This window comes from Filicampus tigris, chromosome 16 (genome assembly GCF_054856515.1).
Source record: "Filicampus tigris isolate MCC_2025a chromosome 16, RoL_Ftig_1.0, whole genome shotgun sequence".
Taxonomy (NCBI): Eukaryota; Metazoa; Chordata; class Actinopteri; order Syngnathiformes; family Syngnathidae; genus Filicampus; species Filicampus tigris.
Genome location: NC_141232.1, coordinates 8,847,771 through 8,869,783, shown reverse-complemented (window position 1 = coordinate 8,869,783; position 22,013 = coordinate 8,847,771). Strand labels below are relative to the sequence as shown.

At 40.9% G+C, this 22,013-nt stretch overlaps 2 protein-coding genes and 3 long non-coding RNA genes across 16 annotated transcripts; 1 reads left to right on the top strand and 4 right to left on the bottom strand.

Annotated features, from left to right (window-relative positions):
• c16h17orf75 (chromosome 16 C17orf75 homolog) lies at positions 1-4,102 on the bottom strand. Of its 3 annotated transcripts, none has more exons than XM_086054861.1 (10): positions 3,750-4,101; positions 3,460-3,534; positions 2,693-2,818; positions 2,253-2,381; positions 2,118-2,178; positions 1,920-2,039; positions 1,603-1,667; positions 1,386-1,525; positions 1,217-1,320; positions 1-1,113 (listed from the first exon to the last, which is right to left on the bottom strand). In XM_086054861.1, exons 1-10 carry the CDS (start codon positions 3,890-3,892, stop codon positions 904-906), a joined length of 1,173 nt encoding a protein of 390 aa, XP_085910987.1. In that variant the 5' UTR covers positions 3,893-4,101; the 3' UTR covers positions 1-903. The 3 variants fall into 3 exon arrangements, with proteins under 3 accessions (XP_085910987.1, XP_085910989.1, XP_085910988.1); XM_086054863.1 differs by having other exon boundaries at positions 3,460-3,592; positions 3,750-3,890; XM_086054862.1 differs by lacking the exon at positions 3,460-3,534 and having other exon boundaries at positions 3,750-4,102.
• LOC147134548 (uncharacterized) lies at positions 4,082-12,966 on the top strand. Of its 6 annotated transcripts, XR_015090033.1 has the most exons (12): positions 4,082-4,153; positions 4,596-4,735; positions 5,004-7,842; positions 9,891-9,987; positions 11,247-11,514; positions 11,664-11,741; positions 11,844-11,923; positions 11,987-12,133; positions 12,231-12,316; positions 12,400-12,441; positions 12,573-12,718; positions 12,778-12,966. It is a non-coding gene; the product is annotated as an uncharacterized LOC147134548 (long non-coding RNA). The 6 variants fall into 6 exon arrangements; XR_015090036.1 differs by having other exon boundaries at positions 5,004-5,130; positions 12,573-12,966; XR_015090035.1 differs by having other exon boundaries at positions 11,252-11,514; positions 12,573-12,966.
• Positions 11,213-13,990, bottom strand: LOC147134547 (uncharacterized). Of its 5 annotated transcripts, none has more exons than XR_015090031.1 (13): positions 13,858-13,990; positions 13,704-13,733; positions 13,380-13,617; positions 12,994-13,305; positions 12,833-12,922; positions 12,581-12,724; positions 12,368-12,513; positions 12,190-12,272; positions 11,977-12,119; positions 11,841-11,905; positions 11,631-11,761; positions 11,495-11,545; positions 11,213-11,409 (listed from the first exon to the last, which is right to left on the bottom strand). It is a non-coding gene; the product is annotated as an uncharacterized LOC147134547 (long non-coding RNA). The 5 variants fall into 5 exon arrangements; XR_015090030.1 differs by having other exon boundaries at positions 12,581-12,632; positions 12,751-12,922; positions 13,858-13,989; XR_015090029.1 differs by having other exon boundaries at positions 12,581-12,922; positions 12,994-13,103; positions 13,261-13,305; positions 13,858-13,989.
• Positions 13,991-14,754: 764 nt separating this feature from the next.
• On the bottom strand, positions 14,755-16,530 carry LOC147134546 (uncharacterized). Its single transcript, XR_015090038.1, has 2 exons — positions 16,121-16,530; positions 14,755-15,283 (listed from the first exon to the last, which is right to left on the bottom strand). It is a non-coding gene; the product is annotated as an uncharacterized LOC147134546 (long non-coding RNA).
• Positions 16,531-17,498: 968 nt separating this feature from the next.
• Positions 17,499-20,782, bottom strand: LOC147134545 (zona pellucida sperm-binding protein 3-like). The gene is made up of 8 exons (XM_086056764.1): positions 20,309-20,782; positions 19,358-19,473; positions 18,835-18,926; positions 18,459-18,636; positions 18,273-18,390; positions 18,114-18,199; positions 17,678-17,766; positions 17,499-17,602 (listed from the first exon to the last, which is right to left on the bottom strand). The coding sequence occupies exons 1-8, from the start codon at positions 20,711-20,713 to the stop codon at positions 17,544-17,546; spliced, it is 1,143 nt and encodes a 380-aa protein (XP_085912890.1). The 5' UTR covers positions 20,714-20,782; the 3' UTR covers positions 17,499-17,543.
• Between the last annotated feature and the right edge of the window lie 1,231 nt (positions 20,783-22,013).

Sequence of the window (22,013 nt, the reverse complement as noted above, 5' to 3'; positions counted from 1 at the left end):
TGGATCCCATGACGTTTAATACACATACATAATTTACATCTCATAGTTTAGATTCACAGTACTTTTCACAATTGAACTAGTGTAATGTCCTAAAAGCTTTCACTGGTTTGTTTTGTATATCATCGCTGTCCTGTGAAAAACAATGTCCAATTTTGGAGTTTATTTGTTTTTTTAATATATTTTCACAATGCGATGTGTAACGCGGAAACAACATGCACTTAAAAATTAGAAAAATGGACATAAGTGTTTTTCACAGGACAGCGATATTATGCACAAATATAAAAATACATTGATAAAACAGCATTCCCAACTTGAACAGCAATTGCATGCAAGATTAGCAGGGTGTCGCCCAAAAAAACTTAACATTTTAAATATAAACATCTGAGCACTATCATCATTAGCAAACTAACTCAAATAGGGTTCATGTTGAAAAATACTTGTTTCCTCCACGAGCGGAAGTATACCAATTATGTATTTATGTAATGTAATGAAGGTAATGAAAACCATACTCTGCATTAGAGCAGAGTCGCATTTGTATTGGGACTGAATCCCCTGCCCCCTAAATTTTGGAGGACACCCTGTAGTGTGTTAAATCATCTGCATATTTGACTCCACAAAGAAATTAAATATGTATTTTTTCAAACGATATTTCAATAAAGAAGCAATTTGTGATTTGAATATGTTTGTCAGTTATCTCAGTGTTTTTTCATAAAGTATATACACTCCTATAAAAAAAAAATTATACACATCCTACTTAAAACCATATTTTGAGTTTCACTTTTTTACTCAACATTCACAAGTGAATGTAACAACGATTACGTATGTAATATAAATACATTTCCCCCTGCTGCCAAATTAAAATGTCAGGAAACAACACGGAGTACTCAAGTGTCTGAACGGCATTCAGGCCTGCGATTGCTCCCTGAGGAACTCCTCAAGCACGGCGATGATGCGACAGGCTTCGGGCAGGTCGCTGTGCTCGGCCCGGGCGTTCTGCAGGAGCACGTCGCCGTTGCCGCAGCCCTGCAGGAACTGGCAGCAGCGAAACAGAGCGTAGTGGCTCATCTCGGCCTGACGCACGAAGCGCTTCAGGCTGTTCATGTCCTGGATGGCCTGGAAAGATAAGCGGGTGCGGACGTGTGTGCGCAGACATGAGTTGCTTCCATGAGTCGCCTGCAGGCAGAGTCCCAAACATAACTGGTGTGTGTTCTCCCACCTTCAGTTTGAAGTTCTCCAGGATCTGTCTGAGAAGGAATGGATTGGCCCGTTCCGCGGCGTTCAAAAAGGCCTGACTCCACTCCTCACAGAAGCGGTTGCCGACTGGAACGCAAATTACACACAACGTAATGATATGCGTCCACAGCTGGTGCATCAGGATGACTTACCGGTGTTTGTGAGGGTGGGCGGCGTGCCGGCGCAGTCGACGGTCAGGTGGGAGCGCGCGTCCTCCGACATGGCCTTGCAGAGGGAGGCTGCCGTGGTGTCTTGCTGCGACAAGCCCTGTAAGCTGGCCGCTTTGATGAACCTGTGTGGTCGCGACACAATCAATGAATACACACATTACAACAAACACAAACCCCCGAAGAAAACAACTCCTCTCACCGGGACACGTCCGTCTTTGTCCTGTCGTCCGCGTTGGTGACCTCCACGTGATGGTGACTCAGAGCCTGTATTTTAGGGATCGATATTGATGACCTCGCAGACAGTCGGAACTTGTAAAACTCCAACAATTCATGGAATAAGTGCAGGGTAGGTACTTGCTACAGTATGAAATTGTATACAATAAAAAATTTAAAAAATACTGCACAGGAGAGAGGAATGCTTTTCAATCATGTATTGTAGCAAACTGCCAGTTGTGTTAAGTTAATCACCCGAAAAGTCTTTGTGTCGGACCCTGTCCTTGAAAGCGGGACACTTACGGCATGCAGCAGGAAGCTGATGTTGCTCTGGACCAGTTGCACCACACGGTAAATGTGCATGACAGACTCTTCGTACCAGCGGCTCAGATAGGGACGCAGCTCCGTCTCCAGGTTTTGCAGCTGCCGCACACATATACAGTAGCGCGTTATATATGACGCTGGAACAATCACTCAAATGATTTTGAGCTCTGTCTGTACCTCGGGCGTTTGCAGACTGCTGTGCAAGCCTTGGACGTACTTATCAAGCTCTAGCCGATACGTGCACCCAGTCAAAGAACATAGCAAGTTGAGTGAGGAGGTGACATGACATAACAAAAAATTAAGAAAGGATATAAGTTAAGTCCTTTTTCAGAGCCTCCCAGAAAGCAGATGACGTGTCCGTTGCCGTCGGCATCGGGTTGCTCTGGAGATCGTTCCTGCTCCAGGAGGCAGCAGTAGCAGCCCACTGCCTGCTCTGGAAGGCTGAAAAGATATCGAGAGTGCAACAGCAGACAGAATGTTAACGAACATACCAACGCTAACTACTACGCACTGTTAGTATTAAATATTGAATTCTTAAAACAAACAAAAAGGTTATAAGTACTGTACCACACTCAATGAAAACTGACAGAATTCGCAACAATGAATTGTTATAACTAATTGACAAACGAAAAATAATATGGTGTTATTATCCATTTTTTAATTAACATATCTGTTTTTCATTCAATAAAAAGGTACTAGTAGTAAACAGTGTTATACTGTGCAAGTCACTTGCATGGATGAGCGTGCATCACCTGAGCTCCACAGTGGCGATGTTGCCCATGCCTCCCAGCAGGGCTCCTTTGCTCAGCCTCCGTGAAATGTACGTGCGAAGCTCGGGCTCCGCCTCCGCGGGAAGGCTGCTGTCAATCAAAGTCAAGCTGGAGGGCGGAAGGCACAGTGGTCAGTATGGATACACGCAGTCATTGGCCATGGAGAACTGGAAAGTCACTGAACAGGAAGCAGATGGAGAAAGCTACACAAACACACACACAGTGGAGTACAGTATTTAAAGTATGACCTGCATCAGGGGTGGGGAACCTTTTTATTGTTTGATTTGATTTTTTTTTAATCAGATGTCACAAAAGCAAATATTAGAAGTTAGTTTTGTTTCACAAAAAAAAAAAATTCTCCACTTTTTGGTCAAAAACTAGTGTTTTGGTGAGACCTATCAATGTTCTACTGTTGATTACTAGAGAACAGAAAAAGCAAGGAAAACAACTTTTCTGGTAAAAGAAGTGAGTCTATTCTTTCTTTTTGGTAAGATTGGACCCGCTGTGTATGGCCCACATTCCGTACGTTGCCCACCCCTGGTCGTTTTCCATGGAAATCATTTGTTTTCATAGCCAACATCACATCTAGCAGGTGATCGAGCAAAAAGGCGATGGTCGCTGAGGAAGTGAAAATGAAATGGAAATAGATGCAATGTTGCTTCCCATGGCAGCCTGCGGATGTGCACAAAAAGTGAGAGAAGAAAGCGACAAGACGGCGGCTGGCGCGGGGCACACAGCTCCTGGGTTACCTAAAGTCCTCCTGACTGGTTGTGGAGTCTGCACGTCTCTGGTTCCAAGCCACATTTTCCTCGATAGCCTCCGATCTATGACAATTACGCACTTTCATCATCACCTGCTTATTGCATCAATGCACACGCGGTGCTTTCAGATGAGGGAAAGAAGATAATGTCACTGAAAACACCCATGAGACGAGGCAAATTAAGATAGATAGCCAGGAGGGATTTTTTTCACCTAGCAGAGCAATGCATAACAAAACAATGCATAATTGCCAATGCTAAGAAAGAAAAATAATGGTTACCTCGTGCCTTCGTATAGATAAATGGCATAATAGCAGTTCAACTGAGTCTTTTGGCCGTACGCTGCAATCTCCTCGCTGTCGAGGTCATCTTTCTCCTCCACATCAATGGAATCTTGGAATGACGACGTCTGGGACGTAAACATGGTCCTGACGTTGCACTAAGAAAGCTAGCAGCCAGCTACACACGCGCTTGCCAATTGTTTTTAAGTATCGTTTACGCCTGGGTCGGCTGCTGCTCTTTTATAGACGCAAAAACGAGATATGAGGTAGCCCTGATGTAAATTATAATGGAAGGTGCAAGTAAACACTTGCTATTCAGTATGCGCATGCGTCAACCATGTACGTCCTCAAATAAGTCCGACCGCAACAAGTTGTATAGAATTTCACATTTTTCTACGTTGAAGGTAACACGTTTAGAAATAAGCTACTAAATTAGTATTTCGGTTTCCTGTACTTGCACGATAATTTATCTTGAGTCGGCAAAATTATGTTTTAGATCATTACAATATGTTAAAAAAAAACACAAAACACAAAATATCGTGGTCCGCTGATAGTGTCGTGGTACACACGCCTGAGTTGTGTGCGGGCAGCGTGGGATCGATTCCCGCTCAGTGACAGTGTCTATGTGTGCCCTGCGACTGGCTGGCGACCAGTTCGGGGTGTAGTCTGCCTTCGCCCATTGACAGCTGGGATAGGCTCCAGCAACTCCCCGCGACCCTATATAGGATAAGCGGTTTGGAAGATGACAAAATATCGTGAACCAGTGATTCCAATGAGCACACTAGCAGCCTGTCTAAATTTATTTTCTCATTTGTTGTCTGAATGCCTTTGCGATCTCCTGTCCAGTTGGTGGCGATATGCACCAAGGAGATGTAACCCACCAAAAACAAGACGAAGAAGAAGCAGCAGCAGAAAAAGAAGAAGAACAACCGTACACATCCGGTTCCAAGGAACAAGTCTCCCGGTGATTGGCAGCCGTGTTTTCAGTGAGTAATTTAAACATTTTTAAACTGTCTATTTGCCATTTATATACAAATGTATGTATACACTATTTAGGAGTATAATTACGACACTGAGGACTTCTGGTTTGTTTATTGTTACTCGCTACGTCACTGGAAGCGCCTAGCTATCTAAAACAACATCAACAAAGGTTGCTCGCTAGCACGCCCACAAGTAGAACTCAGCTGTCAATCGAAAGTCAATCAAGGAAAGCGTTTGACTTGAATGTTGTTTTGTATGTTTTCCACCCCAAAGCTGATGTCCACAATTGAAGAGTGATGGCTTCACATATGGGGAGAGATTTGCCTCAAAATTATTGACAAAAATGCATCCGGGATTTTCACGTTTTTCAGATCCACAAATATTTGAGATTTTCACAAATGTATTTAACTTAAATAACTAAATATTTATGTTTTTGAATTGAAATATTCAGTTGCACCAAAATGTGCTTTTCAGATCCACAAATATATTCGTGATTTTGAGGGGGGGTGGGCTGGTTCGGGGGCCTGCATTTATCATGACTTATCGAGTAAATATTCAATTCTGCGTGTGAAATGTCGAATGTGCGTTGTGGATCAGCAGGCACGCCGTTTCAAGATGTCTCACACGCACACACACAGGTCTCAGATATGCGTGGAAAGGCCATCCCTACTCATTCCGCTATTGGCTGTGTTTGTTTCCATTTAACGGGATTGCGTTATATCCCGTTTTATTGTTTAAACTGTAGAAATTAAAAAACGGAAAGCTGGTCTTTTATGTGTTTATTTGACACAACTCAGGAAACAAAATACGACCGTAATTTTTTCATCCCCAAGCTTGTTTTGACCGTAATTTGTTCACCCCAAGCTTGTTTTGCCTTGACATGAAAACGTTCGCTTTCTTTGTTCGCTGCTACGGCGGCGTCGAGTTGGCAGCAGAAGAACGCCTTACTTGTACACGAAACATACAGGTCGCCTGCTATCTGTTTCTTTTCTTCATTTTTCAATTCAATAGCAAAATTGGAAAAGGATTTGTCATTTTGGTTTTGGGAATGAATATTGACAAAACAAGTTTTTATTTTTTTTACTACCTGTTTTGTTGAAAAAAACAACATATGAACAAATGATACACGGATCTTTTGAGTGATATGAAAAGCGCTATAAAAATAAAATGTATTATTATTATTGTTGGAGACAGAGACACTGGCCTCTTGCGGACTGAAAGGGATGGCCTTTAAAATACATGTGAATGTTGACAACTGCTATGTGTGGGGATGGGTGACACCGGAGTGGATTTTTACTCGCGTACCATCCGACTCCCACAGGAAAATAAAACCTCAGTCCCAGACCACAGTATAAAAAAGATTAATTAATAAAAAAAAAAGAAAAATCCTGTCCCATCCCGGCCCGGTGAAACCGATTTATATCCCGCCCAGCTCCGTTCAGAATCACTTGAACTCCCGTACCGCTCCCCATTTTAGAGGTCCGATACATTAAATAAAGTTGCATTTTCCTCATTCATTGAATACTTTGTCACAGAACCCCTCCTCTCTATTTTCTCAACATTTTTTTTTTCCTACTGCAGGGCTTTGTCACTTTTTCAGTTGGTCGCACCAGCACAGGATCTGGTTGCAACCTTTTTTGGTGTGGTACATCATGACCATATTTGCTGATGTATAGTCGTCTCATTTGGCATACTGTAGTTTCGTATATAAAGATTGACAGTGACTCAAGATATATTTGCAAAATATTTTGCTGTAATAAGAATTTTGTTTTGCAACAACAAATGGCTGATGAAACAGGTCAATTTCTAACTTGAAAAGACAAAAACGAAACAATAGCAAAACATATTTTGATAACAAAAAATACATGTTTATAATTTTTTAACACCTCAGAACGATTGAACATGAAAACATTTAACTTTTTTTTTTTTTTTTTTTTTTTAACACACTACTGTTATTTTTATGTATATCCATGACTTGACTAAAGTCTTCGGGCACCAAAAATTTGTTGTTTTTTATTTAAGCCATTGGGGACTGGGTAGTATAATATATCATAGACTAATGTTTGAGACCCCAAGCACTAGAATGAATGATCGAAGCATGATATATAGGCCTATGTCATTGTTTAGATTTTTGTCGTTATTAACATTTTAATGCATTGATGCACTTATTTCTGTTCGGGTGTCAGGTGCTCGACTGTATTCGAATGCAACTCGCGTCTTGGCGAGCGCGAGCGTTGTCAATGTTTAATGTGACGTTCCCGTTATGATCCGTTTGAACCAGCGATCGCTGCTAGTGAAGTTCGACGGCCGTGAACGTGGCAAAGTACACACCCAAACTCGGATATTCAGAGAGGACCGACTATGCATGACGCGCGTCACACGGGCTTATTCAGCCTTGTGCGCGCAGTCTGACAGACGGACACAGTTGGAGCGCCTTTGCTGCTTGCGCGATTGTAATGTCAGCCTCCAGTGTGGGATATCTTTGAAACAGCATGACGTTTATGTAAAATAGGAATGAGGTTGTCCGCTGAGCCACAAACGCACATTCGACAATTCACACGCAGAGTCATGATAAATGCACACACAGCATTAAAAAAACACATGTGAAAATCACCAATACATACCTGTCAACCTCAGCCAATTGCTCCCCTTATTAATGATTGCAAGTCCCCTTATTAAGAGATAATAAACCTTACAAACACAACGCGGCACCTATTTACTCAGAGATACAAAGATACAAAGAAAATTTGTGTAAACAAGTTTATTTTATTTACCAAATAACGTTGTCGTCTGCTACCACCGACCGAGACGATCCGGATTAGAGCCGAAGCGGGCAAGACAAGATAGGTCAAACAAAAAAAAAAAGATTTAAAGAAAAAAATTCCCTTACTAAAATTGTTATACGGCGTACACAATTTGAAATGATGAAAAAACGTATAAAATACGGGGAAAACGTATAAGTTGACAGGTATGCCAATATATTTGTGAATGTGAAAAACACGTGAACATCGCGAATGCATTTATGTGACTAATTTTGAGGCAAATCTCTCCCCATGTTCACCTGCTGCTGGTCGTCTACCTGCACATCGCACTATCAACATATTCTTCAAAGGTACTGCATGCTGCTTGTTCCTTCCATTTTCTTCTATGGGGCATTATGCCTCTGATGGCTCGAGAGTGTCAAAACATTAGGGACACCGGCACAGTCTAATGACTCATGTTGTTATATTATAAATATACTTTTAGTTTAAATCATGTCTGTTAGATCTATTTGAAAAAATATCGAAGTACATTAAAATATACAGTGTATTTTTTATTATGTAAATATTTACTCATTTTACAATACTTTAATTTTTCAAATTAATGAATGTGATTTCTCTGTGTTAAAGGAATCATTATTTTTCCTTCAATTCAAAAGAGTTCTCAGGTGCTTAAAGGACTGTTTTTACTTTCCTTGGCAATCCTGAGGCTTTGTGACTACAGTCCGCTAGAGCTGCTCAGTGTTGCTAACCTAGTATTCTTTTAGCAAAAATGTTGTGACTTTTCTAACACCTCTTTGTTAAAAAAAAAGAAAAAAAAAGTGATTAAATCAAATTAATGAAAAATTTAAAACTGAAATGAAATAGCCAATCCTTTGAGTATGCCGTGTACAGGTGCAGCTTCACTGAGAGGCGTCTATGAATATGTTGCTGACCAAAATGTTGTCTTGCTTTGGGTGTCTTGAATAAGTCATTAAGTAGATAAGCCATTACAGAAATGTAAATTCTGTTGTAAATAAATGTAAAAACTCAAAATGAATAAAAACACCTTTAAATTATATACATAAATCGTAATCACATTTTTTCAACTATAATTTCATACGAAGCTTGTAACAGATATTTACTTTAGCAAAGTCTTGGAATTAAAAATATGTAAAGTATATTTCGATTCAGAGGCTGTTCAAATCTCTTTCTTTGGTCCTTGAATATGATTCTTTGAGTATGTGGGGATGGAGCCTTTTCTGTTGCTGGTCCTTCCCGCTGGAATGATCTTCCATTAAATGTCATGCAAGCCCCCTTCTCTGTCCATTTGTAAAAGCCGTTTGAAGACGCATTTCTAGTCTTTGACTTTTGATCCGATGTGAGACTGACACTTTTGGGCTGTTTTCCAGTGTCTACTGTATAGTGTAATTTGTGTTTTAATTTATTGCTATTTTGTTATTGCAATGTAAAGTACTTTGTTACAGCTGCAGCTGTTATGAAATGCGCTATATAATTAAAGTTGTATTTTATAGAATTACAACTGTTGAACGATATGCCAAAGACATATTTTGGATTTCTCCAATGAGTAACTTTTTAAAGTAGAACTACAGAAGTCCATCTTTGTCTGTCTTTGCGCCAGTGACTCTCCTCTTAAGTTTGGCTGCAAACTGAGCAGAGGTCAGCTGCCACAGAAATTAAATAAAACTTGAGTTCTTTTTTTTTTTAAGGCTTTATGAAATTTAAATGAATCTCCAGAATGAATGATTTCATTTTGACAGCCCTACTTAGAGTCCAAAATCACATTAATGGACAATTTAATCTGCTATTTCCCCAATTAATAATTTCACATTCTAATACAAAAGATTATTTGGGCTAGGGAAAAAGAACAAACAAAAATGTGTAATCTTACATCGTTAACTTAAAAAGTTGTAAACTCTTGATAAACATTGTGCGTTTTGGAAATGTAAAGTAATATGTTTACCAGATAATGTAGTGTTGTAAAATGACTAGAGTAAAGTCGCTTTTTTACAAGGGCAGGTAAAGGAATGATATCAAGGGGATCAGATTGCTGCCTGTTGGCTAGTTTTAATTTTTGTGTATGTTTGAACAATATTAAACTACGTACTCTATCTTAGCACATGGGTGGAGTATTTTCAGTTGGAGGACTTTGAGGCCCTGCTTGAGCAGTTGATTGAAAGGAGCATGAGTTGCTCATTGGATATCAGGTGTGGAGGGAAAGCCACCGGCTGATTGCTCACACAGATGCATGACGTATGTGGGCACGTTTGCAAATGTTAAAAGTGAAACCACCTTATTTTACCTTTAAACTTTGACTTGAGTCTTAAAATAGACAATTAAAAAACTGAACTTGTATGTCCAGAAAAGTGTTACTTACTGCTTTTATTTTCTGCCTGGCCAGATGGATGGATGGAAGAGGCTTCGTGCTCAAAGCTGCAGCCGACAGACTTGTGGGACATGCGGAAGGGAAGGAAAGGCCAAGCTGCATTTGGACCCGTGTGAGTATTGAGCAGTGTCTTGTGCTTGAGGGGCTCATGTGTGATGTCACATCTCACCACAAAGTGGACGTGTGTGCACTCAACTTCTGCTTCATGCACTGCATGACGCTGTGAACCACAACACCATCGTCAGACACTTCTGGACATGTTTTTGAATGTCAATGATGTGAGCCAAGTTAGTTAAAAAATGTTATATATATATAAAAAAAAAAAGTATATCTATTTTTGACTAACTTGGTTCACATCAGTGTCATTTAAAAACATGTCCAGCAGTGTGTGATGGTGTTGTGCTTTACACTTAGTTTTTGTCCCAGTGTGCTCACGTCCCCCTTCGGTGCCATCGCCAAAGTGTGTGCGCGTCATTTGAAGTAAGTGACATCACACATGAGCTCGTCAAGCAGGCACCATTTAAGATGCTTCCATTGTCAATGTTTGTGTGTGCAACTTGAGTTATCTCACACAAACATTGACTGGTGAAATGCTTTCAAATTGTCATGTTAGCTTCTCTGTCCAATAAATTGTTCAACTTGAATTGGAGTCTTTGTTTTATTGGTAAATCTGCCCTCATTTGAAGCCTTAATGCATGTCGGTTGCTGCAGTGGAAAACTATTTCAAAGGCTGCTTGAAGTCTTGATGCGAGAGTTGCACGTCAGTCACGACTACTTTGGACACAAGTGTCACATTACTACTCTTGTAGTGACTGAAGTGCAAATTTGAGCTGAAAACTCAAAAGTGCCTTCAAAAAAGCTATCTGCTGCTAGGACCGCCCCTAACTCCGCCCAGATTTTCAATCCACCAATCACAGGGCGGCTTGAATTTGCATAGCCAATCAAAATGCAGCTATTTGCATAGCCACGCCCACTTTTGCCAATCCAACCAATCAGATTGCTTCAAATTTGCATAGCCACGCCCACTTCAGAGCCCACCAATCGCTGCACTTCTAATTTGCATAGTCCCACCCACCCTTTGACCAATCACAGCCTTTCATCCGAATTGCTCCAGACCCACCAGCGAATCAGAAAGCTTTATTCCAGCCTTGCCACACCCACTTTCCAATATATTCCTGGGCTCCAAAAAAAAAAAAATTGGGGGAAATTTTTTATAAAAAAAAAAAAAAAAACGTAGAAAATTTTTGAAAAAATATTTGATATTTTTTGGGGGTTTGGTTTTGTTACTGTGCTTTAAGGTTTTGTGATTTGTGTAAGAATGAAGTTGAGGGTTCAAGTGTCATTTGTAATCAAGCTTTATTTCTTTTGCAGAGTAGACAATCGCAAACAAACAAGTTACAAGTTGGATGACAGTCTGCTTGTTCCAAAGTGCTGAAGTGGTCGGCCAGCCAGAAGACAAAGTTGCAAGTTGGATGACAGTCTGCTCGTTGCGAAGTGGCCGGCCAGTGAGAAGAACTTGAACAAGTGTGTGGACCTAAGACAAAAAAAAAAAAATACATCTGTGAGTCAAAAGTTAAGTCAACGTATGGTGCAGAAGATGTTTGGGGCTTGAAACCTACCAGCGATCAAGACTTCACAGGTGCGTTATGGAAGATGATCTTCCTTGCTGCCTAGAAAGAGGAAGAAAAAACAAAAGTATTGGGTTAGAAAAGTTGTCATGAGGATTGTGCAGTGAAAATAATTTCAAGAGCATACTATGAAGTGTAAATGTCTCCCATTTCTTCTCAGGCTGCCTCAAAGTTTGCCTTCAGCACCTTGTGGATGAGCAAGCAACAAGAAAGACAAAGGTGTTGCTGCTTGTCGCTGGTACTCCATCGTGCGCCACACTGGACACAAGAACAAATCATCCAACTTTGTCGAGACAACTGGAACGTGCTAGCTGAAATGAAATGTTGCTTTTCTTACCAGCAGAGGACTCCTCCTCAGGCAGACGCACTTTGAGCCATGTTGCAGCACTCCAATGGCGCCATCTGCAGGACAAGGAACATGTGAGTAGTCAATTCTATTACTAACCTGAAATGCAGTTATGTTTTACTGTTACGTTTCCACAGGAGCTCCTCATTGATGCGGTCATCTGGAACACCCTGGCAAGCTTCATGATGTGCACCATTCAAATTGGATGACACGTAAAGACAGTCTCCTCATCGCTGCATGGTGAAGTCGTCAGTTGACCAGCGTGTGGACCTAAAGCCAAAAAGGTGAGTCAAAAGTTAACTCAAAAGCAGCAACATACCATGAATGCATAGTGTTTCACCTTTAATAACACTGACTCTCAAATATTTTGTTACACTGTAGACTGGAACCTTCCACTGCAGCAGCTGGTCAAGCTCCTGAAACCTGCAAATACCACAAATGACAGACTAGTCAAGCTGCTATTTCTAGTACTTTTATTTGCATGTCTTCATATTGAAATTGTTGGCAGCTTTGAGGACCTTCCACATTTAGAGAATTTCCCTTTGTCCAGCAGGTGGAAGCTGAAGTGAATGCCAAGTCAAAGAAAAAGCAGGCGAGTGCTCTTTCAACATGGAGAGATTTTTGTAGCCTGTTGAACCGGTCTGCAAGTTGATCATCGCGCCACCTAGAACAAGAAAAAAACAGTCAGGTACTTTGATTCATCAAGTTTGTCTTTTGCAACAGGTCCCAACCTTGAAGAGGAGCTCGACTTCACAAGATGATCCAGGCTGCACTGATCAGGTTCTTCAGTGCCACATGGTGGACAAGAGCAGGACAAAACACACCAGCCTCAGGATTGGAGACACCTGAGTGTCCTGATTGCAACTTTGGTAAAACTGCAGAGGAAAAAAAAAATGCTCACTTTATACACCACCATCTTGTTCCACAGGTCTCAATGAAGCTCTGGCATGACTTCAGAAAAAGAGGGGAGGGGAAACAAAAACCAGAAGTGCGGATGGGACACTGCTGGAAAGTCACATCGGATCTCCTGACCCTCCTTCAGCTTCATCCAGAATCTTGGCTGGTGCTTCTTCCTGGAGCGATATTGCAGCAAACATTAAAGTTGACAATGACCGAAGTGTTGCCATTGAGTGTATGGACCCACCTGACTCAAGTGTCAAATCCAGGTCCAGAAAGTAAAACCCCTAACACAGTTTGGCTGTAGCCGCAGGTGCTTCCACTCAACCGGCAGGTAAACGAGCTCCCCAGAAGCACCTGTGGCACAAGTCAAACTGTAGCTGCGTTTTTACCTACTGGACCGGGATTTGACACACCTTTGTTGATTGATAAGCTCACAAGAGGCCCCTTGGTCAGCACATCCTGAACTAGTTAGTCAAAAATTTGTACATGTATGTTAGCGTGTGTGTTTCACCAGTGAGGAGAGCAGAGCTGGACGCCTCTTCAACAGCATGGTGGCCTGAAAGACAAACGTAAGGAACATAAGCATTCCACTTTAAAATGCTCAACCTGACAAGCTCGTGGCTTAGCAACCTGATATTTGCTAGACATGCAAGTCTTGTGACGCCATGTTCCCCCCCCAAAAAACAGGAAGTCAGCCATTTTAAGGGCAATTTGGGCCATTCTGTTAAAAGCTCTGCACCTGTCGGCAAAAATACGAATCAACACACACAATCAACATACTTGATTTAGTCTGTTTAATGATTATCTCTTTTATATAAAAATACAGCAATTGTGCCATTTTGCAGTCAACCTGGCCGTTCATGCAAGCCTGTGGGTAGAAATGAGACAGTTAACACTCATGAATGAAAATATACTTGATTTATTCAGTTAAATTGTGAGGGTTAGTTTACTTACCTTTGGCAAAACGGCACTTTCGTCCAGATGCTGGAAAAGGCAAACGCGTTAGCTTACCATGTTAGCAAGGCGTAAGCACGCCAAAAGTGCTACTTTAGTTCAAAGTGAGCAAAAGCAAGGAGTTTTAAGAGGCTATTAAAGATTGAGCACTCACCTTATCAAAGTTTTCGATCATCTTGTGGAGATGAATGCGGAGCAGCTGGTGGACGAGGACGACTGGAGACTGTCAGAGCGCTGCGAAAGAATGATTGCTTCTTTCTCGTGCATTTATATAGGTTTCCGGTGATGACGTCACTTCCAGAGGGGAAAAAAATAAAATAAAGACTTAACACAGAAAGTTAAGAGGTAAACGCTAGTAAAGAAGTTGTGTTACAGTGAAAATGTGGCAGTGAAATAATGGAAGCACTGTCCTAAATGCTTACCGGGATTCGAACCAGGGTTGTCAGATAACGAACTGTGGAAGTCTACCACTCGACTACCGTGTAGTTGCACCGTATGCTCTCTTCGTAGTATATATCAGATATGCTGGCACAATGAAAGAATGCATATATGTATTTATATATATATCTAACCAATCACGTTATCTTCCAAGATCTGACATGGTCGAATGGTTAATGTCGCAGCTTGGTGTTTAGGAGACCCGGGTTCGATTCTTGCTCTGGTCTCCGTTTAATGTCTAAATGAAGCAAAGACTGAGGATCGAACCTGGGTCGCCGGAACACCAAGTTACTTCTTATGCCACTCGACCACCTCGGAGGAGAAAATTCGGAATTTTAATGTGTATTTATTGGGTTATGCTCAACAGTTGGACAAATTGTCTTCCAAACATCCATCTATCTAGCAATTACCCGAGCCGCTATCCTCAGTTACATGAAAAAAGGAAATGCAATTACCTTGACAGAAAAAAAAGTGTGATGACACTCAAACTTAACAAATAACCCTCCACCCACCAATTTTTACTACCACTAACTTCATGATGTCATCCATCAGGTGAGAGTTTGCAAAGTCAACTTGGTTTGAAATTGAAGACGAACATGACAAAGAGGCAGTGTAGTTTGTTACTTTGCTTTATTGTTGATCGCAAATAAATTGCTTGAATAAAACACACAAGTGTCTTCTTGTCTGCTTCAGTCACAAACAATTCGTGTTTTAGTTTCAAGATGCTTTGTTGATAAAGGCAACTCTGCTGGGAGGTTGTGAAGCGTCTCGTTTCGTTGGTTGGGGGTAGTGGGTGGGTCGCTACTGGTCCGACAGATCTGTAGCCTTCACCTGCAACACTCAACAAAACATGGTGAAATCAAATTTAATAATAACTATTAATACTATTGGGGAGAAAAATGGGAAGACTTTCCGCGGGCCCCCCAAAGTATTACGTGTCATCGGGAATATACACCACCTCTCATCCAACCCACCAGTACCCCTAAAACCACCACCTCCAAACCAAATTTACCAGTGTGTGCATGAAAATAAATTAACGAGAGGAAATCGGCGACCAATCGCCGCATAAATCTCTTAAAATATCAAAACAAATCGCCTCACTATTGTCTGGACATGAAGCGTTTTCCTCGTTGAGTGCGCACCTATGGAGAAGAAAATGGTGATGTCCATAAAATCTCAAATGTCGGTGCGATCCTTTTGATATTGACAAAACAAGTCTTTTCTTAACTTCCCGTTTCGTTTTGAAAAACGAATTCGGACGTTTTTACATTTTTAGTCTCTGCTTCCAAACCCAATATTCAATGATTAAAAGTTAGACTTAAACTCCTGCCAGACCGAATCTGCTTCTGTTAGCGACGAAAGGTTTCAATAGCCTTCTGAAATCATGACAAACCATGGTTTAAATGCCCACCCAAAAGAAAAGTGATCGACGAAAAAAACTGTCCACCTCTTGCTCACCGCTAGCTGTTGCCATGGTTACAAGACGCGCACATCGCAGTTTAGCATTCGGAAGATAGCTTTACATTTAAACGCAGATGTGTAGTCCTTTCCTCTGTCCTCAACAATAGTTATCACAGAAGAAGATACTCATAGAACACCCTGGACTGCTCCCTGCGTGCTGGCTGTTTAAAGGTTTATTTACCGTAACATCGGTGCTAGTTTTGGTGAGCATATCTGCCTTTTACTGTATGATAGCAATTTAGCTAGCGGACGTTCGTTGTTTCATCACTTGTTTTACACGCCAGTGTTGCGTGAAACAATAGCTTGGAGTGACAAATAAACAACTTGAAGTAATAACTCTTGCTTCTTATTTGTAGAAATGGTAGAAAAGTGCCCTGCCCTTGAGATAATCTTGAATGCAGTAGATCGATGAGAACATGTTAAGTTAATTTGACTGAATTCAAATGACTACTACCCTTTGACTATTGTACACAAACTTGTGTATTGTACATACATATTTGACAAGATCGATATAATACCTCGGGTCAAATCTTCCTAAACAGTCTTCCTGTTGACGATTCTAAGGATCCAGATCTCCAATCACACGCAATTTCCCGCACACTCGCCTCCCTGTCTAAATTCTAAGTTTACTTATTGTAAGAATAGTATTGTTAGATTGAGTTGATGTTGTTTGCGGACTGATTTAAGTGAGGGAACGGGCGAGAGGAAGTGACGTTCTGTTTATTGACGAGCCTGAGTAACGTACTGTATTGCATTGGATTGTCTAATTCCAATAAAGGTTAAGCAAGTTAATGCTTTAATCGTCCACTCTGTATGGTCAGTGAAACACTTCTCCATCGCTGCAAATTGTTAAAATTCACTTAAAAGTTTTAGTCGCGTAAACCATCAAAATATTTACACTCACAAACTGCTTTCGCAGCGGCGAAGAACGCCCCGCCGCATGGGATTGTGGGAAACAGTATACCAACAATTTTTTTTTTTTTTTTTAAATGGCAAGTGTCAAGTGACAAAGTGTACAAACATCTTGTAAGTTAACATATGCGAATACAATTCAAGTGCGGTTAACAAGGCACTAGTAACAAGAAAATACAAAAATCTTAGATTTTACGGTCTCTCACACACACGCACACACACGGATAAATTGCATTTAAAATGTTGACGTGTATTTCTTTTATTTTAGGACTAACATGGCGTTTCACGGATCTTTTGGATGATTAGGTTTTTATTTCGTTTCACAGGGAATAAGTGATTGTTCAAGTATTTTCTAAGGGTTTTGTTTCTTATGTTTTTTTCTGATACGTTTTGCTGAAAAAAAATTGCATTGTTGAAAAGTTAGGAGCTGGCAGAACTACCAGGTCCGTGTTTTCAATCAGGTGCTTTATCGCTTGAGGAATTCAGGCGCAACGCTGTCGCCATCTCCTGGTCACTAGGAGAAATGCTTTCGGTGACAACTTCCGGGAATCTAAAACAGATATACGAGCCGTATTTCGATTTGTGTCAGGTGCTGTGTTCCATTTTCGTTTTAGGATTGAAAATAGAAACTAAAATCGTTTTTAGACTTTTCCTTACTCGTTCCAGACAACAAAATAGAAAAAGTGTTTGTATTTTAAAATGATAATCAAACAAGTTGTTTTTCCATATCTGCACCCAAACATAATATCCAAAGACCAAAAGAGACACGGACCGATTTTAGTGTAAACTGTACATGTGAATTTTATTTGGTGGTGTACGATTTTTTAAATTTTTTTATGTGTGCATTCCAATCACACCAACTCCAAGTGTAATTAAAAAAACGGTCAGGTACGAATTCAAAATTAAAATATTCCTGCCAATGATTGGTGCTACCACGCTGCCCTAGACTGTTCCCTCATGATAAAAATCACACCAATCAGACAGTTGTAAAAAAGAATTATTTATTATATTGGCCACCTTGTTGCTTGCCTACTTTTTGGGCAGAATCACAAGAGGGCCTAGAACAATAACATCACACATCTTGGTACCTGAAACAGAATGAAATCATGTAAATACATTATTTACAGCAGTGAGATGATACAGTGGCTCTGTTTGTGTCTTACCTTTAGGCTTCAGATGTTTGTGGGAATATTGTTTGCAGGTGCCATCACAGCAACGGCACACATCAGAGCTCCCATCTACATTTTCCCATCTGATTGAGAAAGCGCTTTAATATGCACTGCGTTCACACAAATGCCCGCCAAAACAGGGGGGGGGGGGGATTCATTTATTGAATTGATGATTTGGTGGTTGGTAGTGTCTATTAGTGGGGAGGCCTCATTTTTACAAATATACAAAAAAACATCTCTGTTGGAGTTCAAAACTAAATCAGAGCAATGCAATCCACTAAAGTGATTTACAGCATGCAGCGACTTCACACTAATACATCTCAGAGGATATTTACGTGCCTTGGTGGATAACATAACGCAATTAACAGCAACCATAACATGGACAGCTACTATTTGAGGAAATAAAGTAATAAGTACAAACATTTGTCACCTTGAATGTATATAAGTGCAGGCCTTGTTAACAGGGTTGGTACTCCACATTTCAGGGGTGGCTTTCAGCTGGCATGTTAAAAAGAGCTGGAAAGAAAAAAAAAAAAGTTTGAAGCATCTATAGCAAAACTGCAATCAGCGGCCCGTAAGCAACTCTCACAGTGTTTCTTTCATCCTGGTTAAACAGGAAAGCGTCCAGCTGCAGCTGGAGAACATCCGCCCTCGTTCTGGACAGGAAGCGCGCTCTTGATCCATGCTGTTTTGAGTCCGTGAGACACCTGAGGGAGAAACAACGGCGACATCAGTGGACCTATTGAGGCACGGAGGGACTCGCGATGCATCGTACCCGTTGTTTTCAATGAGGAAGTATCGGGGCACTGATGCAAAATCTGGGCTCAGAGTTGCTACACAGCTGTCAATGAAGAGCCGTCTTGACTCTGGACCGGGATTAGTGTAGGACGCCTCCACGTTGAGCATATCTCCAAGGTAGAAGACATTGGACTGCCTCAGTCTTGTCCAGTTATCTACAACACATACAAACTTAAAATTTACACAGTATCCACACAAATTCAAAATACCCACCAAAAAAAAAAAATAAAAATAAATAAATAAATAAAAAACTTAACATGCATGCAGACAAAGAAGTTTAATACATATAATCTTAAATTCGTACATGCTCAATAACCCTCCAAACACACAAAGTTGCTGATGTTCTTCCTTACCGGACATCAGCCTCACGGAGAAGGCCGAAGTCTTTGTAGACGTAGCGGGAATCTGAAGTGGCACCCGTGGCTCACTGCTCACAATGTGCGTCCTGTACAAACACTACACGCTTACAATAACGGAGTACATCGTTGTTTTTGTCAACCGTTGACAACTTGGGAACAAATTACATTGTGGCGCCTGTCAACTGCAGGAACTTTAGCCCTACACTTGAAACTTTTGGAGGACCCGTAAGTGGGGTGGGTAGTACTCTGCCCAGGATTTAAATCAGGTGTAACTTTGTCGCATTTAATTTGTGGTCTCAAGCCTACGACTATTGGTTTGATATTTTCCATGGTGCTATGAGATGGTGAAAATACCACGATAGCTGTAGTGCAGTCATTTCTAGTGCATCAACTAGGTTTTGTGTCAGAAATTTGAATAGATTCTAATTAGTCCTAAAGGTATCGTGTTAGTATTCATTATCCGTTGAAGGATAGAAATAGACGACTACGTTATGTATGACAGTGTAGTCAATGTTACTTTTTGTAGTGACAGGACACGGGAACAACCATTTGGGTCTTCCTTGTGATGCCGTGACGATGGGGAGCAGGAGAGAAGGTCAACTGATTCGAGTAGATCAACGAGTCGTCAGATATCTGCGGATGGAAAATGTTTGCTTTGTAAATTAGACTGGCACCCAAATAATATTCTTTGGTTTTATGGAAAGTCGTTTTTTTTTTGGCGCAGTTGCTACATTTAATAGACCGTAACGTTACATCCAGACTATTTTTGTGACAGCTTGGGTGGCTAGCGGCAATATTTACATGCACCTAAAGAAAAGTGCAGAATTGTGAGGCTCTCCTTTGTAATTACGTAGCTCCGAAAGGTTAGGTTTCAGCTGTATGACTAGGATTATACAAAAAAAAAAAAAAAAAAAAAAAAAAAGGAGACTGATGTTTTCACACTGCATGAAACATTCCGGTCTCGTACATATAGCACCTCAAGTTACACTGGAACTTAATTTTGCCCTTTCATTTGCCTCTCAGGATCAATCTGTCTGTTGCTACATTCATAAGACTGCAAAAATAACCCGCTCTACACAATAGTGCCTATAATATTCTCCCATTGTAAGATAGCAGAGGCTAAATGCTTGTTTTAAATACACAATGTGAAATTCTTTCTTTTGATTCTTTCTTTTGCTTCACAGTAACCTTCAGCAAAGTGCGACAGCAAACATCTTGAAACCTCTTAAAAAATGTTGATCAATTGTATCTGCCAAACTTTTGCTTCTTGTTCAGTTTTCTTACATGACTAGCAAGAGGAAATGGGGAGAAGTGTGCTGAATGTTGTTGTTTTTAAGATTTCACGTTTTTAAAAAAGTTACAGCTATAGCCCTGAAAAGAGGTTTTGACACTTAGTCTTTAATGCCATCAAAACAGACTGCATAAAAAAATATTATGATAGCAATTGCCACACCAGTGGGCTACTTACTGATAGCTGGGTACCGCACTCTTGGAGTCCAGCCTTGATGATCAGCTCAGAGTCACCAGCAGGGAGGGCCTGACACTGTCCGAGGCTTGAATACTCAACGCCACCCAGGAAAATCTCCCAAGGAGACGCTATCGGTCCATACACGTCTGCTTTCACCTGTATGATCATTAACGTCGGCGTGCACGTCACACGCACAGGAGGCGAGAACACATTGGACTGGATTTCGCCTGTGTCATCGGTATCAATGATAACAACGGGGGACTTGTACTGCCTCCCATCTTTGTCAATCATGGGCCCGTCCTTTAGAGTCCGAATGGCGAGAGAAAATGGCAGGAGTAGCGAAAAACAGAAGTACGCCAGCATTGTGTTTGTCACAAATGTGTTAAGACAATCACAAGCAAGCATACTTCATTCTCCTGTTAGCTGAACTAGCAAGCAAGTCCAACCAATCAGGTCACCTGGGACAGGCAGCTGTAAGCAATTAAATACTGATTTGGCCACACTCGATTGGCTGGCAACTAGTTCTGCCCAAAGTCAGCTGGGATGATTTATGTATGAATGGCTTAAAAATTGGCCCATTGCGGTTGAAGCCAAGAGGGCGGCCATCTTAAGTTGACATTTTTACTGGTAAATTCAGTTTTTCTTTTGTTTGTTTTTTGCTGAAAACACCACAATCAACGTGGCTCTTACACCAGGATCTCTGTATAGAGTAATGAAAGTCTCTCAAAGAATGAACTTCAGTGTTTGCATCGACCATTCGCAGTATATTATCTCAGTGTCGTGATTTACAGAGATTAGGTTTACATTTCGCAGCTAATTTTGTCCTGATGGGAATCTTTGAGTAGCACTTATGAGAAAATGTAGAATCAAATTCTTACGGATTAAATGTGCATGTAAGCGCTTCTCCCGGTCTTTTTGGCACAACTGCATGCCACACACTGTGGCAGTGTCACTGTAGAAACAGAAAATAACGCTTATTTGAGATCGGGTTGCGGAGGCAACAGCTTCGCAGGGACGCCCAGACTTCCCTCTCCCCAGCCACATCGTCCAACTCTTCCGGAGGGAGAGCGTGTCCTGGGTCGTCCCAACCGGTTGGACATGCCCGGAACACCTCACCACATAGAATTGTTACCCCAAGATACATTTATTCCAGATTTTTTTGGGGAACCCATCCCCCTTTAGTCACCATTTTCATGCTCACGCCAAAGCACTTTCTGTGGCATTTTGGTACCAAGAAACTATGTTGAAATGCATTGAGGATCTTCATCGAACACTTTGCTGCCATGTTGTGAGTAGAATTATTGGTTTTGACCTGACAAGTTTGATTCCCGCAATCAGCAAGTCAATTCCTTCCGGTTCAGGCGACTGACTGAACCTTTGTGTAGTCTTACAAATCAAAGCTACTAGCTAACTAGCGAAAGAGTTATACTGTACAACCACACTTTTTAAAGAATTTATAATTAAAAAAAGAACAACAACAAACCCCAGTATCTAAAACTTAGATTCAAAAGGAAGTCTTAAACCTACAAGGCTTGTTTGCTTAGTTTAGAACTGTGGAAGTTAAACTATGTGAAACTTAAAACATTGCTTGACCTAAATAAACTTCCATACTTTATCTTGCTTGCTAACAAACCTACCTATAAAATATTGACTCCCCCCTGCCCCCCCAAAAAAACCATTTCACAATTTTTATTTTACTTAACCG

Excerpts from the sequence above, each read along its gene's own strand:
- c16h17orf75 (XM_086054861.1), bottom strand. The coding sequence starts at position 3,892 with ATGTTTACGTCCCAGACGTCGTCATTCCAAGATTCCATTGATGTGGAG. Across the intron at positions 3,535-3,749 it reads TATCTATACGAAGGCACGAG|ATCGGAGGCTATCGAGGAAA; the intron begins GTAACCATTATT and ends TAATTGTCATAG. Across the intron at positions 1,321-1,385 it reads GCCCACCCTCACAAACACCG|TCGGCAACCGCTTCTGTGAG; the intron begins GTAAGTCATCCT and ends TTTGCGTTCCAG.
- LOC147134545 (XM_086056764.1), bottom strand. The coding sequence starts at position 20,713 with ATGCTTGCTTGTGATTGTCTTAACACATTTGTGACAAACACAATGCTG. Across the intron at positions 18,927-19,357 it reads GTGTCCTGTCACTACAAAAA|GACGCACATTGTGAGCAGTG; the intron begins GTAACATTGACT and ends GTGTTTGTACAG. Across the intron at positions 17,603-17,677 it reads CAAACATCTGAAGCCTAAAG|GTACCAAGATGTGTGATGTT; the intron begins GTAAGACACAAA and ends ATTCTGTTTCAG.